At 39.0% G+C, this 18,543-nt stretch overlaps 1 protein-coding gene across 3 annotated transcripts in view; it reads left to right on the plus strand.

The window, feature by feature from the left end:
- RAB3C (RAB3C, member RAS oncogene family) overlaps positions 1 to 18,543 on the plus strand; it is a 280,100-nt gene that overhangs the window by 138,317 nt on the left and 123,240 nt on the right. For all 3 annotated transcript variants that reach the window (XM_089313184.1, XM_017344732.4, XM_002714050.6), the window contains exon 3: positions 5,144 to 5,262. In XM_089313184.1, the coding sequence (XP_089169310.1) occupies positions 5,144 to 5,262 (119 nt within the window). The remainder of the gene's footprint in view (positions 1 to 5,143; positions 5,263 to 18,543) is intronic.

Consider the following 18,543-nt stretch of genomic DNA (forward strand, 5'->3'; position numbering starts at 1 on the left):
GAAGAGATTGAGAATGTAGCACATACAGTTTTTTTTTTAAATTTCAATTAGAGAAAATATTCCAAGGCAAAAACAAAGACAAATATTCTGAAATTCAAACTGAAAATGATCTTAGCTACTATTTATCAAGCTGCCAATGTTTCCCATTTTACAACTTTTCATGACAGATATTCCAGCATTTGCTAACCAAACCTACCATTAAAGTAAAAAATTTGCTCTGAAACCATGATTGAGAAGTCAAAATATTTAAACCAACTAAAATGATTTTATTTTTCTTTGAAAAGAAAAAAAATGAAAGCTATCGCTCATGGAAGAATGCTTTCATATTTCAATCACATTTTTTCACCCCTCATTTTCTCTGTAGGAGATCTCCAGTTGAGGGTTTCAGGCACTGAAAGCCTACAGTTCTAGAAAATCAGCAGGTGTGCCCAGTTATTAGCGTCAACTAGGGACTGGAGCCATGCAGAGCCAAGATTCAGTGCCAGTTTCCTGAGCAAATTGAGAAGAGGCCTCATTTTAGTCAGTTGTCTTCTGAGACTGTTCATGTTTAATTACATTAGTGGCACTTGACATTATAAAGTGTTCTTTTCTTTCAAATGTAACCTTCTATCATTAGTAAATGTCAAATGCAATGAAGTGTTTTTCTGACTTACTTTCTTCCTGATATAATGGAAGAAAACACTAATGAGTATGGAATCCTGAAATGATTTTCAATCCAAAATCAATAGAATCAATTCAGTGTCTGTTTATAAGCTTAGTTTTATTCATTTTATTTTCTTTGCATTTGGAGAAGGTATTTCCACTTTGTATTTCATACTACACTTCTGCTACTTGGTTCAGTTTCTTTCTCTCCCTAAGAGCTTCTGGGTGACAAATCCCTCCAGTTCGATTGTGTTTCTGGATTTGAGTCAGAATGGTGTTGAAGATCTGCTCCATGTTGAAACTTAAGTATTATCAGTATTATTTGAAAGCTTCTATTTTTTTTTTCTTGAAAGCTGTTCTCTCATTCCACCCTGATCTCTTTTTTAAAATGTCAGTATTTAATGGCTCTCCAATTCTGTGGTTTCTAGCAGTTTCCTGTAACATTTTAATCATAATATAATGGAGCTTTGATTTCTGCTCTCTCAAAGATTAAATACACCCACAGTGTGAAATGGAACTAGTTTCTTTACTGTCAAAATAAAATTAACATCTTTTGAAAAGGAGATGCCAACACTGGAAGAGGTCAAGAAGAAAGAGGTAAAAGTCACAGTTTTCAACACGATGTTATTCAGTGTCTGTGTTGAAAACACGCCTGACAGGAAAGGTCTAGGTCACCTTTCAGCAGTGTCTGTGGTATATTGGTCCCCTACTGAGAAACGAGGGTGCAGCTGTCTGTTGTGGAGAAAAGACGGTGGGCATGGGGTCCCCAGCCTGTGAGAATGATACTCAGTCAATGCCAGCAAAGAAAGCAAGCCATATAAAGTGACTTAAAATAGGCAAAAGAGAGAGAGAGAGAGAGAGCGAGCGAGCTACATTTACTGATAATATATTCTAGAAGAACCCAAGCCAAAATGGGAAATTTTTTCTAAAGAGACAGACTAATTATAAGGAATTCTATAATTTAGAGAATTAAACACATTACAAACTCTCCTTGTTTTTTTAAGCACAGTCTTTGGGAATTTCTTTCTGGTACTTTTATCTATGTCCTCTAACTTTCTTTTTATCACAATTGGACAAACAATAAACTGAATTAAATCCAATGACTACCTAAGAATGTCAAAATAAGTTCAAGATTGGCTTCGTTCTGCCTAACAGATTTGTGTGTGTATCCCAATGATATTCATTTTGTTATATCTATGTTTATATCTAGCATATATACTTTATTTTTAATATTTATAAAAGAATAGTAATTAAAATACAATAAAACTTTCAGATAATTATCAGGTAATGTCATATATGAATGCAATTAGGAGCATTGCATTTCTATTACTATGGTTTTATAAATTAAGTAACATTTAGGTGATATTTATAAATAATTTTTACAATTGGAATTTTTAATATTTTTTCTGATGTGTTTTAAAAGATTTATTTATTTATTTGGCAGATTACAGAAAGGCAAAGGCAGAGGTGGAGCGAGAGAGATCTTCCATCTGTGGTTCACTCCCCAAACGGCTGCAATGGCCAGAGCTGGGCTGATCCAAAGCCAGGAGCCAGGAGCCAGGAGTTTCTTCCCCATCTCCCATGTGGGTGCAGGGGCCCAGGGACTTCGGACATCTTCCAGTGCCTTTCCAGGCCATAGCAGAGAGCTGGCTCAGAAGTAGAGCAGCCAGGACTCAAATCGGTGCCCATATGGGATGCCAGCACTGCAGGTGCTGGTTTAACCTTCTTCGCCACAGTGCTGGCCCCTTTCCTGATGGTTTCTAACGTCACCTACAATATTAAAGATATTAGGCTTTGGTGTCTTATTTTTTGATATTTTATCATCTTATTTTCTGACATTGCAATTTTATTTATTATACTTTTCTGTATTCAAGGAATTGTCAAGTTTTCATGTGATAAAAAATCTATTTCTACCTTTTCCTGTTTTTTGTCATTGGTAGTATATTCTGAAAGGTTTTTCTCGCCATATTTGTTTATGTCTGCTATATTGGGTACTATAATATGTTTTTACCTTAAGTTGACACTGTATTTTCTCTAATTCTACCCAATAAACACATTCTAACCAGGCAAGCCTTATCCCTGCTTCAGAGAATATGGGAACAGGCATAGCAGTTAAGACATCATGTGTGATGATTGCACTCAATATCAGAGTGCCTGGATTTGAGTCAGTTCTGTTTCCGATCCTGCTTCCTGCTAATGCACACTCAGGGAGACTGTAAGTGATAACTCAAGTATTTGGGTTCCTGGCACCTGAAGGCCCATATTGGGTTTTGGACTCCTGGCTTTGGCCTGGACCAGTTGCAAGCATTTGGGGAGTGCACTAGCAGATGGGAGTTTCTCTTGCTCTGTCTCTTTTTCCCTGTTTTTCAAATAACTCAATAATTTTTAAAAAGATTTATTTTTTAAAGATTTATTTATCTGAAAGTCAGAGTTACACAGAGGAGAGGCAGAGAGAGTGAGAGAGAGAGAGAGAGGTCTTCCATCCAATGGTTCACTACCCAATTGGCTGCAACTGCCGAAGCTGTGCCAATCTGAAGCCAGAAGCCAGGAGCTTCTTCCGGGTCTCCCACGCGGGCGCAGGATCCCAAGGCCTTGGGCCATATTCTACTGCTTTTTCGCACCATAGCAGAGAGCTGGATCGGAAGTGGAGCAGCCAGGTCTCACGAACTGGTGCCCGTATGGGATGCCAATGCTTCCAGCCAGGGAGTTAACCCGCTGCACCACATCTCCGGCCCCGTCAATAATTTTTAAAAGGGCAGAATATAATTGGTGCTGGTTTAGGAAAAGCCACAGCCTTAGTTAATTCCATTTCACACCCCAACATCCTCTCAGAATCATTCACTAATCCTCAGTTTCCTTTGATCACACTTATATGAACTTATAGGAACCAAATAAGAAATGCCACACAAATTAGGAGAGTTGTGAGCAATCCTGTCTCTCCTTGTTGTCCATCATAGAGTACAAACATTCAAACAAGAGGATATCTGTGTGTACATGAGCCTGTCCAGGTAGTGACAAGTTTTTTCATGGCCATCCAACACTTGAAAGTGTGCCCTTCAAGGGCTGAATATTCAGCCATAAGGGGAGCAGAGGTGCATAATAGGTAACAAGGAGGCATCTCTAGAATAAGAGAGAAAAGAGATCCAGACTGCAATTGCAGAGAAGGTTTATGTGTCAGTCCAAAATGCACCTGAAGTGTACTAGGAAAGGAATGCTAGACTCCCATCTCTGGGGAAAATGGCACAGCGTTTGGATTATAAGTGATACCCTAGATCCTGAGAAAACAAAGGGGCAAGAGTTGGTTGAATTAAGAACAATTTCTTCAGCTGTAGTGTACAGTGGATGTGATGAATATGAGCCATTTCAGCGAGGTATCTGCCCCTAATTACAGTTTTACTATTGCATGTCATCTCTTCTCTAGGCATAGGACATTATTCTTGTAATCTGCCATCTCCCACCTCATGTAGACTGCCTCTCCACATTTCACAAACAACAGTCAATGTTAATTGACCACTTTTTTTTTAAGATTTTATTTATTTATTTGAGAGGAAGAGTTACAGACAGTGAGATGGAGAGACAGAGAGAAAGGTCTTCTGTCCATTGGTTCACTCCCCAAATGGCCGCAACGGCCAGAGCTGCACCGATCCAAAGCCAGGAGCCAGGAGCTTCTTCCTGGTCTCCCACGCGGGCGTAGGATCCCAAGGACTTGGACCATCTTCCACTGCTTTCCCAGGCCATAGCAGAGAGCTGGATTGGAAGAGGAGCAGCCGGGACTAGAACCGGCGCCCATATGGAATGCCATTGCCACAAGTGGAGGATTAACCTAGTGTGCCATGACGCCGGCCCCTACTTGACCACTTTTTGTATATTATGCTTTGGGTGAAGCCCTTTACATGAATTATTTCCTGCAACTCTGAATCATAGAGGAGTTTAGTTTACAGGGATTCAGGAGCTTGTCCATGTCCCCCCAGCTGTCTGACAGCAGAGCAGAAGCTGAAACCCAGATCTATCTGACTCAGACATCCACAGAAAACACGTAGTTTAGTTCTCATTTTTGTAGTGGAATATACCAAGACTGAACTGTAAGCCCTGTGAAAACAGGCACCTTTTCATAAACTCTGTTTTTCCCTTCACAATCTTGTACTTAGTAGATGGATGATAGACACAAAATGATGGAGCTAATATATCCTCTGGTTTTAAGCTACACAGAAAGGCACAGATTTTTAGATAGGTATAATCTTTCCTTTTGCTTTATTTTCTATATGCAGATGCTGCTTAATAGGAGTGAAGATATGCAGAAAATACTTAGAGCTAGATCTTTACCAAGAAAGAACTTTGAGAATCTTGTGGTGCTGCCATATGGAAATCTTTAGGAAAAACAAGATTAGAAAAGATAGCTATACATTGCAGATTCCAGACTGTGTTTGGACTGTTACCAGAATTTTTAATTTCCCACAGAATGGATTGCTTTATTTCTAAAATTATCATTGTTATTTTTTAGGATACAGCAGGCCAGGAAAGATACAGGACTATCACCACAGCCTATTATCGTGGGGCCATGGGCTTTATTTTAATGTACGACATCACAAATGAAGAATCCTTCAATGCAGTACAAGACTGGTAAGTTATTCCAAATACTCCCATTACTAACAATGATGGTTTTCCATTCAATTCTCTCTTCTTCCCCAAAGCAATGAGCGTACTGTATTGTCTTATGTTTTCTTATTATAGAATGCAATCCCACCCATGCTTCATAAAACAAAGAAATGCTAAGTCATGCACAGAACCATTTTCTTAGGGATTGGTAAGAAGTCATTTTGATAATTTTTCTACATTTTACACATTCCAGTGCTTGGCATCCTCTTCTCCTTGCTTCTGTGAAGAATGGTGCAATGTTTTTGATTTTTTAAAATATAAATAATGAACAGGTTGGAAGTTTGCTGATGTAAAAGGGGGATGTAGAAACTATTGCCCAGTACCAAATCTAGCCTTTAGATAAAGTTGTTTTGTAAATAAAGTTTTATTGAGTGCAGCCAGATGCACTTGTTTATTGTATGTGGCTGTTTTTGCACTATAACAGCAGAGTTAAGGAGTTGCAACAAAAGCCATATGGCTTACAAAGCCTAAAATATTTTATGTCTGGCCATTTACAGAAAAAAAATTTGTCCATGCCTTGTCTAGAGGATTTGTTAAATAGCTTATTCAAGCACAAGAGTTTCAAAGGACTAGGTGAAGCAAGAGATAAATTGCAAAGCCCTTTCTGACTCATAGACACATGAAATCATCTGAAAATACCTTTGTCCATGGTGAGTGTGATTTCCAACAGATTTGTGCTAAGACTGCAGACCCCTTCATCCTGTTCTGCCAGCATCTTGCTGGGAGACATGAAGAACCAAGGACAGCGGTCATGAATTCCAGCAGCAGAGCTGTGAAGAGGGCAGGTATGCTTTGGAAAGAGCCAGAATCTAGCCAAAGCTTTGTGTGATATTGCAAAGGAAGTGGAGTTCCCACTGGTGGTGACTAGGACTGACTGAACCGATACCAAATACAGTCGTGGTCATGAGGAAGCACTGCCTATACACAAGCAAAATCAACAGCATTTCTCCTTTTATTTATACTAATACATGGGTACTTCAAAAAGTTCATGGAAAATGCAATGAAAAATAAATTTATTTTGGTACAAAAGTTTTTTTAAATTGATGCATTTATTAAAAAGTTTTAAAGTTTAAATTGACACATTTATTAAAAGTTTCATTAAATTGATACATTGCTGTAATCCTGTTTGTCTATTTTAGCTTTGATTATCTGGAATTTTGGAGTCTTTTCCAAGAAGTCTCTGCCTATGCCAGTGTCTTGCAGAGTTTCCCCAATGTTTTTTTGCTCATAATGCATAATTTTCCTGAACTTTTTGGGATTTTTTAATTTTTTTATTTAAGGTAAACAAATTTCATGTATTTCATATATACAGACTTAGGAATATAGTGATACTCCCACCCTACCACCCTTCCACCCATGCTCCTGCCCTTCCTCTCATAGTTCCTCTCTTATTTTTTACAATGATCTACTTTCAGTTTACTTTATACATATAAGATTAACTTTACTTACTCTTTAAGTGAAGAGTTCAACAAATAGTATCAAGGAAAAAATGCTGTTCTTCAATAGTAGAGTCAAGGGCTGTAAACAATCATGGAATCTCAAATGTCAATTTCACTCTTACACATTTCATTTTTGGTACTATATTAGTTACCTCAGATCATGGAAAACATATGGCGTTTGTCTTTTTGGGACTGGCCTATTTCACTAAGTATAATGGTTTCCAGTTGCATCCATTTTGTTGCAAAACAAAGCATTTCATTTTTTATGTCTGAGTAGTATTACATACTATATGTGTATCTATATACATATACATAAACATTTATTTTATATATATATATATATATATACATATATATCACAATTTCCTTATCCAGTCATCAGTTGATGGACATCTGAGTTGATTCCATATCTTAGCTATTGTAAATTGAGATGTAATAAACATGGAAGTACAGATAACTCTCAAATGCTGACTTCATTTCCTTTGGCTAAATTCCCAGGAGTGGAATGGGTGGGTATATGGTAGATGTACTTTAAGCATTCTGAGGTATCTCCACACTGTCTTCCATAATGGCTATACTGGTTTACATTTTCATCAACAGTGGATTTAGAGTATCCTTTTCCTCCACATCCTTGCCAGCATTTATTGTTTGTAGATTTCTGTATGAGAGCCATTCTAACTTGGGTGAGGTGAAACCTAATTGTTGTGGTTTTGATTTGTTTTTTTCCCTGATGGCTAATGATCCTGAGCATTTTTCCTGTGCCTGTTGGCCATTTGAATTTCCTCTTTTGAAAAATTCCTGTTCAAGTCCTTTGTCCATTTCTTAACTGGATTGTTTGTTTTGTTGTTGATGAATTTCTTCAGCTCTTTATAGATTCTAGATATTAATCCTTTTTCAGTTGCATAGTTTGCAAATACTTTGTCACATTCTGTTATTTACCTCTTTACTATTTTGAGTGTTTCCTTTGCAGTGCAGATGCTTCTCAGCTTTATGTAATCCTATTTGTCTATTTGGGCATCGATTGTCTATACTTCTAGAGTCTTAAGAAATCCCTGCCTTTGGCAATGTCTTGCAGAGTTTCCCCAGTGTTCTTTTTTAATTTATTTTTATTTATTTATTTTTATTTATTTGACAGAGTTACAGACAGTGAGACAGACAGAAAGGTCTTCCTTCCATTGGTTCAACCCCCAAATGGCTGCCATGGCTGGTGCTGTGCCGATCTGAAGCTAGGATCCAGGCGCTTCCTCCTGGTCTCCCATGGGGGTGCAGGGGCCCAAGCACCTAGGCCATCCTCCACTGCCCTCCCGGGCCACCGCAGAGAACTGGACTGAGAGAGGAGCAACTGGGACTAGAACCCAGTGCCCATATGGGATGCTGGTGCTGCAGGCAGAGGATTATCCAAGTGAGCCATGGAGCCAAGCCCCACAGTGTTCTTGTCTAGTAATTTGATGGTATCAGATCATAGATTTAGATCCTTGATCCATTTTGAGTTGATATTTGTATAGGTGTAAGGTATGGGTCCTATTTCTTACTTCTGCACATGGAGATCTAATTTTCCCAGCACCATTTGTTGAAGAGACTGTTTATTTCCTGGGATTGATTTTAGCTCCTTTATCAAAGATTAGCTAGTTATAGATGTATGGCTTGATTTTTGGAGTTTCTATTCTGTTCTATTTGTCTACATGTCTATTTTTCTGCCAGCACCAGGCTGTTTTGATTCTAACTGCTCTGTAGTATGCCTTGAAATCTGGTGTTGTGATTCTTCCAACTTTGTGTTTTTAATGCAGTCATACTGCAGTGATGTTTCAAGTTAATGACAGACTGCCTAGGTGACATAATATATACCATACAGCCTATATGGTACTAGACTATACCATCAAGGTTTATGTAAATACATTCTATGATGTTCACTCAATGACAAAATTGTTGAACACATTTCTCAGAACATATACTTGTGTGAAGTGACACATAGCCATAGCATGAAGTTCAACCTACAAGTTAAGATGCTTTGTTTTGACTATAACTGCCCTGTGGTATGTCTTGAAATCTAGTATTGTGGCCGGCGCTGTGGCTCATTTGGCTAATCCTCCGCCTGCAGTGCCGGCGCACTGGGTTCTAGTCCTGGTTGGGGCGCTGGTTCTTTCCCGGTTGCTCCTCTTTCAGTCCAGCTCTCTGCTGTGGCCTGGAAAGGCAGTGGAGGATGGCCCAAGTACTTGGGCCCTGCACCCGCATGGGAGACCAGGAGGAAGCACCTGGCTCCTGGTTCGGATCGGCACAGCGCACTGGCTGCAGCAGCCATTTGGGGGGTGAACCAATGGAAGGAAGACCTTTCTCTCTGTTTCTGTCTCTCTCACTGGCTAACTCTGCCTGTCAAAAAAAAAAAAAAAAAAAATCTGGTATTGTGATATCTCTAGCTTTGTTTTTGGTGTTTAAGATTGCTTCAACTATTCCAGATCTCATTTTTTATACAAATTTTAGCATCAGTTTTCTAGATCTGAGAAGAATGTCATTGGGTATTTTTATTGGAATCACATTGAATCTGTAAATTGCCTTTGGTAGTATGGACATTTTGATATTAATTTGTCCATTCCATGAACATGGAAGATGGAAGTTTTTTTCCTTTTTTTTTTTGTATTTCTGTTTATTTCTTTAGTGGTTTTGTAATTTTCATCATAGAGATTTTTCACCTCCTTGGTTAAATTTATTCCAAGGTATTTAATTATTTTTGTTGCTATTTTGAATGAGATTGATTTTAGAAATTCTTTCTCAGCCATGGCATTTTCTGTGTATACAAAGGATATTGATTTTGGTGTGTTAATTTTCTATCCTGCCACTTTACCAAGATCTCTAATGTATTCCAATATTCTGTTAGTGGAGTCTTTTGGTTCCACTATAAAGGATCATGTCATTTGCAAACAGGGATAATACAATTTGTATACCATGGATTTCTTTGTCTTGCCTAGTGGCTCTGAATAAAAATTCCAGAACTGTATTGAATAGCAATAGTGAAAATGGGCATCCTTGTCTGGTTCCAAATCTTAGTGGAAATGCTTCCAACTTTTTCCCGTTCAATAAGATTTTGGCTGTGGATTTGTCATAATTTGCCTTGATTATGTTGAGGAATGTTCCTTGTATACCCAATTTGCTTAAGGCTTTTAGGGTAAAGGATGTTGTATTTTATCATATGTTTTCTCTGCATCTGTTGAGGTAATCATATGGTTTTTTCTTCAGTTTGTTAATGTGATGTATCACATTTATTGATTTGTGTATGTTGAACCATCCATGTGTACCAGGGATAAATCCCACTTGACCCGGGTGAATGATCTTTCTGATGTGTTTTTGGATTTGATTAGGTAGTTTGTTTTTTGTTTTTTTTTTTTTCAAAGATTTTTACATCTATGTTTCTCAGAACTGTTGGTCCATAGGTCTCTTTCTTTGTTGTATCTTTTTCTGGTTTTGGAATTAAGTTGATGCTGACCTCATAGAAGGAGTTTGGGGAAATTCCCTCTTTTTTTCTTGAGAAGAATTAAATTAGTTATTCTTTAAAAGTCTAATAGAATTTAGGCCGGCGCCGTGGCTCAATAGGCTAATCCTCCACCTTGCGGCGCCGGCACACCGGGTTCTAGTCCCGGTCGGGGCGCCGGATTCTGTCCCGGTTGCCCCTCTTCCAGGCCAGCTCTCTGCTATGGCCAGGGAGTGCAGTGGAGGATGGCCCAGGTGCTTGGGCCCTGCACCCCATGGGAGACCAGGAAAAGCACCTGGATCCTGGCTCCTGCCATCGGATCAGCGCGGTGCGCCGGCTGCAGCGGCGGCCATTGGAGGGTGAACCAACAGCAAAGGAAGACCTTTCTCTCTCTGTCTCTCTCTCTCTCACTGTCCACTCTGCCTGTCAAAAATAAAAAAAAAAAAATAAATAAAAAAAAATAAAAGTCTAATAGAATTTAGCAGTTCTGGGCTTTTTATGTTGGCAGGGTCTTTATTACTGATTCAATCTATCTCTTGGTTATTTGTATGTTTAGATTTTCTATGTTTTTATGACTCAATTTTGGTAGATTGTATTCAGAAATCTATCCTTTTTTTCTATTTTCCAATTTGTTAGCTTATAGCTGTTTGTAGTAATTCCTGATAATTCTTTTTATTTTTCTGGTATCTGTTGTTAAATTTCCTTTCCTTTTCCATCTCTGATTTCATTAATTTGACTCTTCTTTTTCTTTTTTGTTAGCTGGGCCAATGGTTTATTAATTTTGCTTATTTTTTTTAAAAAAAAACAACTCTTCATTTCACTGATGTTTTATATTGGTTTCATTTCAATTTTGTTTATTTGTCCTCTAATTTTAATTATTTCTTTCCTCCTACTAATTTTGGGTTTGGTTTGTTGTTGTTTTTCTAGATACTTGAGATGCATTGATAGCTCATTTATTTCCAATTTCTTGATGTAGGCACCAATTGCTGTAAACTTTCCTCTTAACATTGCTATTGCTGTATTACCTAAGTTTTGATATGTTGCTCTGTCATCTTCATTCATTTTCAGGAATTTTTTGGTTTCTTCTATGACCCACGGTTCATTCAGGAGTTTGTTTTTCAGTCTCCATGTGATTGTATATTTTCTACAGATTTTTTAAAAAGATTTATTTTATTTATTTGAAAGAGAGTTACAGAGAGAGGTAGAGCCAGAGAGAGGGCAAGGTCTTCAATCTGCTGGTTGACTCTCCCCAATTGGCCACAACAGCTGGATCTGCACTGATCTGAAGTCAGGAACCAGGAGCTTCTTCTGGGTCTCCCTTGAGTGTGCAGGGACCCCAAGACTGGGCCATCTTCCACTGCTTTCCCAGGCCATAGCAGAGAGCTGGATTGGAAGTGGAGCAACTGGGACTCAAACTGGTACCCAAATGGGATGCTGTCACTGCAGGCGGCGGCTTTACCTGCTACACCACAGCACCAGCCCCTCACATTATTAATTAGAGAATGTACTGGGTCTTGATTGGAACAAGACCTTAAGTGTACTAAATTCAGGTCAGTTTTTTGAGCTCTTTCCGACACCTTGTACTGGGACTCAGAATGTCTGTGTATCTTGCAGTGCATTTACACTTTATGTCTCCTGTTCTAAGTGTGGCATGGCCATGGGCTGCTGTATTTTCTGTAGGAGAATATTACTGGGCTGTCTCCCTCCATATTATTTATTTACATTCTGCTTTTTTATGACACAATGAAGAACTAAAAATACAAGTGTGTTTTAAAAGCAGGAAATCTGGTGAGCAGATTGAAATTAAAAAAAAAAAAAACAACAGCAGACTGAGGATAAAAGTCTAACACTGTCTTCCCACCACTTTTAAATAATTCATGTCTAGGATGTTCAGGATATCATCACACATATGCTGCAATTAAAATGAAATTTCACCTTCCAATATTCCTTTTCTCTGCAATTTGCTCTTTTTCTTTCCCCTTCAATAATGCAGGGTAAATTTTTTTTAAGATTTATTTTACTTATTTGAAGGACAGATTACAGAGAGAATCTTCCCACCCACTGGTTCACTCCCCAAGTGGCCGCAATGTTCAGGACTGGGCCAGGCTCAAGCCAGGAGTCAGAAGCTTCATGTGGGTCTCCCACATGGGTGGGAGGGCACCAAACACTCGGGCCATCTTCTTCTGCATTTCCCAGGCCATCATCAGGGAGCCAGATAGGAGGTGGAGCAGCCAGAACTCAAACTGGGACCCATATGGGATGCTGGCATTGCAAGGGCAGCTTAACCTCCTATGCCTTAACGGTGGTCCCACTGGGTAATCTTTTTTTTTTTTTTTTTTTGACAGGCAGAGTGGACAGTGAGAGAGAGAGACAGAGAGGAAGGTCTTCCTTTTGCCGTTGGTTCACCCTCCAATGGCTGCAGCGGCCGGCACGCTGCGGACTGCGCACCGCGCTGATCCGATGGCAGGAGCCAGGTACTTATCCTGGTCTCCCATGGGGTGCAGGGCCCAAGCACTTGGGCCATCCTCCACTGCACTCCCTGGCCACAGCAGAGAGCTGGCCTGGAAGAGGGGCAACCGGGACAGAATCCGGCGTCCCGACCGGGACTAGAACCCTGTGTGCCGGCGCCGCAAGGCGGAGAATTAGCCTAGTGAGCTACGGCGCCAGCCTCCACTGGGTAATCTTAAATTGAAGTTACCTCATGTTAAATGTGGAAGAATTTTAGCCTGATAAGAACAGCTGAAATATGAAAAGCAGTTGCTAGGTTTTTTTTTTTTCATAGCTGCCTCAACTCACCCATGGCTATTTTCGCTGCAAAGTTAGAGCTGTCAGAGTTAAGAGGGGACAGTGGTATGATGAGAGCACGAGTGTCTGACCCTAGACTTTGACCACTGCTCCCCACTGGACTCCATCGAGTTTTTTCCCACTCCTTGGCAGGTAATGATTGCATTCCCTATTGCTGGTCTCACCCAGCCATAAAACACTTTCTTGTACAGATAATCCAACTTAATCTCAGGTTTATATTAGAAGATAGATTATTCCTAATCCACTGCCCCTTCCAAAATTGAAACCTAAAACCATCCCATTTCCTCTGTTGCCTTTTCCATCTCAATAGATGGTACTTCCATCTTTTTAGTTTATCAGGCCAAAAATTTTGGAGTTAATCTTTTTATTTTTTTATTTAGTAAATATAAATATCCAAAGTACAGTTTATGGATTACAATGCCCCCCCCATTATTTCCCTCCCACTCGCACCCCTCCCATCTCCCACTCCCTCTCCCATTCCATTCACATCAAGATTCATTTCAATTCTCTTTATATACAGAAGATTGATTTAGTATATATTAAGTAAAGATTTCATCAGTTTGCACCCACACAGAAACACAAAGTGTAAAATACTGTTTCAGTACTAGTTATAGCATTACTTCACATTGGACAACACATTAAGGACAGATCCCACATGAGAAGTAAGTACACAGTGACTCCTGTTGTTGACTTAATAATTTGACAGTCTTGTTTATGGCATCAGTAATCTCCCTAGGCTCTAGTCATGTGTTGCCAAGGCTATGGAAGCCTTTTGAGTTCGCTGACTTCGATCTTATTCCAACAGGGTCATAGTCAAAGTGGAAGTTCTCTCCTCCCTTCAGAGAAAGGTACCTAAAATCTTGGAGTTAATCTTAACTTCTCATTTTCTCACTTACCACATCCAGTCCTTCAAAACATACTGGTATACCTTGGATTCAATTTCAAAATACAGTACATTTCAGTTCATAGTAGTTATACCCTATATTTCTATAAACACTGAATTAGCAAATACTGACCCATTGCTGATAAAGAAAATCTATGACAGGGTTCCTATGAGACTGTGATCCCTACATTTGTCAACTGATTAAGACATAACTATGCTGTGTATGTGTTTCTGTTGAAACACACCCTATTTAATATCCATTATTGATTCATTAACACTAAACTCATGGCCAACAGTGCTATGACTGACACTAGAAAGAAGCTTACCTAACATACTCTATGAAGCACATCACAGTGTGCTTGTGCTCACAGACTTTAGAAAGCACTTTAGCATGATGTCTGAGAGTCATTTTAATCAGCAAAATCACCAACAAAAAGCACAAAAAGCAGGGCACCAGATAAACAGAAAAGAGCACTTGTTTGTGACGTGAGAGCTGAAACAAGAGCTGGGAACATGTGCTTCAGGCAACTGACTTTCCACCATTCTGAGCAAGTCTGAGAATCCTAGGAAAGCACCAGGAGGATTGGATTTGAGGTTACAAAAACAGTTTAGCAAGTAGGTGAATTTGTAAATATGGCATCTAAGAGCAAAGAGGATCAACTGTATGTTCATATTCCTAACACCTCCTCCCATTTCCATTGTGTTTATTGGCTGTTGACCAATAAGAATGCAAGCATCATGGGCCAAGGATCTCTGTCTCTTTTATGACTAGTGTATCCTCTGTACCTAGAATGGTCCATGGCATACATGAGGTATTTGATAAATGTTTGAAATTAGTGATTGTGTGCATGAGAGGAAAAGAAATATATAAAACTGACTTGTATTCACTTTGTGTTGGTAATCCAGAATGGGCCCAGGCTCACATCAATCATATTTTCAATAAAAAATTGATGGAATAGTACCAGAACATTATAATAAAAACAAGTAAATGGGGCTGGCGCTGTGGCATAGGGAGTAAGCTGCCGTCTGCAGTGCCAGGTCCCATATGGGCACCTTTCGAATCCTGGCGGCTCCACTTTTGATCCAGCTCTCTGCTATGGCCTGGGAAAGCAGTGGAAGATGGCCCAAGTCCTTGTGTCCCTGCACCTGCTGGGAGAGTCAGAAGAAGCTCCTGGCTTCGGATCAGCACAGCTCTAGCCATTGTGGCCATCTAGGGAGTGAACCAGTGGATGGAAGACCTCTCTCTCTGCCTCTGCTATCTGTAACTCTGTCTTTCAAATAAATAAATAAATCTTAAAAATAAAAAGTTAGTGGTTTCCATTTGAATTGTGTAAGGAGGTAGCACTTATTTTGCCAAAATATTTCCTATATGATGAGACTCCTTTTCTTCCCAGTAAGATGAAGAAGATATTAGGGATTGATAAAGAGAAACCAAAACATCTCATTTGACGTATTACACAATGTGACTTGAAGATACCTGCTCAGTTATAATATTGCATCATCCCTAAAACAATATTTTTAGGTAGTTATATTTGCAGAATGGGTTAGTAAAAATATAAGTGCAGCAGATAGTCCAGGTACCTAAAAAGACAATAAATCTCATCTAGCCCAGTGGGAAGTATCTGCTTGTCTCTCATGGCCTCCGTTCAGAATTTGTCTTCCTGTTTCTGTTTCCAATCAACCAAATTTCTGCCTCTGGATTCTCCTGCATTTTCCTCATTAGCTCCTTCAGGTATGGCACTTGGTTCTGGCTTCCCCCAATGAATTCCCTAGGCTGGATACTGAGATAAAAGTTAGCTCCATGAATAATGCAGATAGGTTAAAATGCAAATCTTTGAATTAAAGAGCTCTTAATTGAACATTTCATTTCACCCAGTATCTGCCTAGACCAAAGAGGCAATCCTAGGTTGATATAGTGGCTACAAAGAATTTGTGTGTGTGTGTGTGTGTGTGTGTGTGTGAATCTGTATGTATGTATGTATGTGACTCAGGAAATACTGTAACTTGGTAAATACCAAATGGCTTGAAAATTGAAGGACATATTCACAATTAATGTGCAGTTTTATGTAGAAAAGTAGATAAGGGGATAGAGACACCTGTCCTTTGTGACTTTGTGTTTTTGTGGCTAACTAACCTCAGCTACTCTTTGAAAGTATTAATATTCTATAAATGTTGACACTAAAGTGAAGGCCAGAAGCTAAATGCCAGTAAATACAGTCTTCCTCCTGTCAGGCATTTAGGGAATTTAGAGACTAAATAAGAGACTCAGACTCTTGAATAGAAGATATTACATAAATATGATTACTATTTGTTCTGCTTCACTTGCACTCTGAAAATACACTACCTAGCAGCTCTTAACATGTAATTTTGTGTCAAAATACTTATTCTGAATACTAGTATTTTTAACAGAATTTCTTTGAACTCCATCTAATGCAATATGCCTTCTTTTCATTTGAAATCAATTACTTACCTTTGGGGGATGGATTTGTCTTGAGGGATAATAATTACACTGCCAGGTCACTCCGTAGAGATGGAGTTATGATAAAAACCCATTTTCAGTACTAGATATTCAGCTTAGTTTCTGGATGATATTTTTAATGATTATTATTTAAAAACATATCTGTGAGTTTGTTGACCATCTTATTTAACAAACAAAGTTCTAGGCTTCAAATATGAATTCACTCTTGTGACTGAACTTTGCCATTATGTTCTCGATTAAGTCTGTTTTCTACCCCCAAGGAATATGTTTCATACTTCATGATACATACTCCTGGCCCTTATTTTCCATTTACCCAATAGCAAGTAAGAAATCACTGAATTTTGAAATGAGTATAAAGGCAGAGTTAAATAAAATTGGTACAACTACAATCTACTCTCTACCTACTTCCAAACCTATACCATGCTGAGTGTAGGGTTCCTTCCACTAGCTGAAGGTTTCTAGAGCCCTGGTTATTCTTTTACCATTGGACTGGGGGTGGCCATTTATCTTTGCACTTCAAGTAATTAAGATAATTATTCTAAAATTAAGCCAATAGACCTATATCCCACTGCTTAAAAACAATTAATAAAGAGGCATTAAAGGAAACTTTTCAAAGAAAATATTAGAAAAAATAGTACAGTGTCTGTCATGGGATAAGTAAGGGTGTCTGACGTCTGATTCTATTACTTTGAGATCAAGCTGACAATTAAATTTGCTGACAAACCTTTGTCTTCTGCAGCATCAATTTCCAAAGCAAAGGCAAGAATTATGATGTAAACAAAAGAACTTAAAAGCAGCTCACCCACATGCTACTTCTGTCTCATGTTCTCTACTCACAGAATAGCATTTAAGTCTCATTTAAAGTCTATTGTATCCTATAACCTATTTTTATTATAAATATCAATGATTTTTTATAATTTTCCTTCCCATAGTGTACTGAAAGAAACAAATAATGAATGGCAAGAGGAAGAGATATCACAAGTTTGAGTGGTTTCCAAGGTGGTTCCAGCCTTTTTTTAAACAAATACCCTAAAAAATTACGATTTTTTGAGTATTCATCACTATGTATGTCTACCTAGAGTCAATCAAACTCAAGGTTAAGGGCAAAGTACTCTACAAGACTGACCTCACTGAAGAGTTTTAAGTTTTAGAGTCTCCAGGGCCACCTTCACTCCTGACCAAGTCCACCTCTGAGGCAGGTGGGATAGAAATTGAGTCCAGTGATTCACCCATATCTATGTAATAATGAAACTCCAATAAAACTTCTGGACACCAAAGTTTAGGTGACAAATACTATGTGTACTATCACACACAAATGTGCCAGGAGGATAATACGTCCCTAAGGATGTTAGTAGCTTTGTGTTTGGAATCTTTCAAGATCTTACCCCATGCAGCTCTCCCTTTGACTGCTTGTAATTTGTATGTGAGGTGGACCTGATATCATATGACTTTCAAAGTTCCAACCATCTAATCATGTAGATCTCCCTGATACAGTCAGACTCTACCTGAGTCCTCTTGTAAACTATCAGGTGTGCCCTAAGGATCTCACCATGAAAATGAGACAAGCACTTGGGAACTTGCAAAGATTTAGCAGTTATATCAGGTAACAGGAACAAAGGCTAGCAAATTGTTTATTACACATGTCCAGTTGCTTGTTCATGAATGATAATCATGTACTACTTTCCCAATCTGTATGACACATTATAAAACACTCACAAGAAAAACAGATATTACAAGAGATGAGTTAGGGGCAGGCATTTAGCCTAGCAGTTAAGATGCCAGTGTCCCGTATTGGAGTATATTGGAGTACCTGCATTTTTTTTTAAAGATTTATTTATTTATTTGAAAGGCTGAGTTACAGAGAGAGGGAGAGGAATAGGCAGAGAGAGAGAGAATTTCCCATCCATTTGTTCACTCCCCAAGTGGTTGCAATGGACAAAGTTGGGCTGGTCTAAAGCCAGGAGACAGGAGTTTCATCCAGATCTCCCAGGGCCCCAGTTATTTGGGACATCTGCTGCCACTTTCCCAATTGCATTAGCAGGAAGCTGGATAGGAAGTGGAACAGTGGGAACTCGAACTGGTGCCCATATGGGATGCCAGTGCCTCAGGCAGTGGCTTCACCTGCTATGCCACATTGCTGGCCTCTGGGGCACCTGTATTTGATACTCATCTCTGG

Source organism: Oryctolagus cuniculus, chromosome 14, assembly GCF_051225735.1.
Source record: "Oryctolagus cuniculus isolate XC-2025 breed Fujian yellow rabbit chromosome 14, ASM5122573v1, whole genome shotgun sequence".
Classification (NCBI taxonomy): domain Eukaryota; kingdom Metazoa; phylum Chordata; class Mammalia; order Lagomorpha; family Leporidae; genus Oryctolagus; species Oryctolagus cuniculus.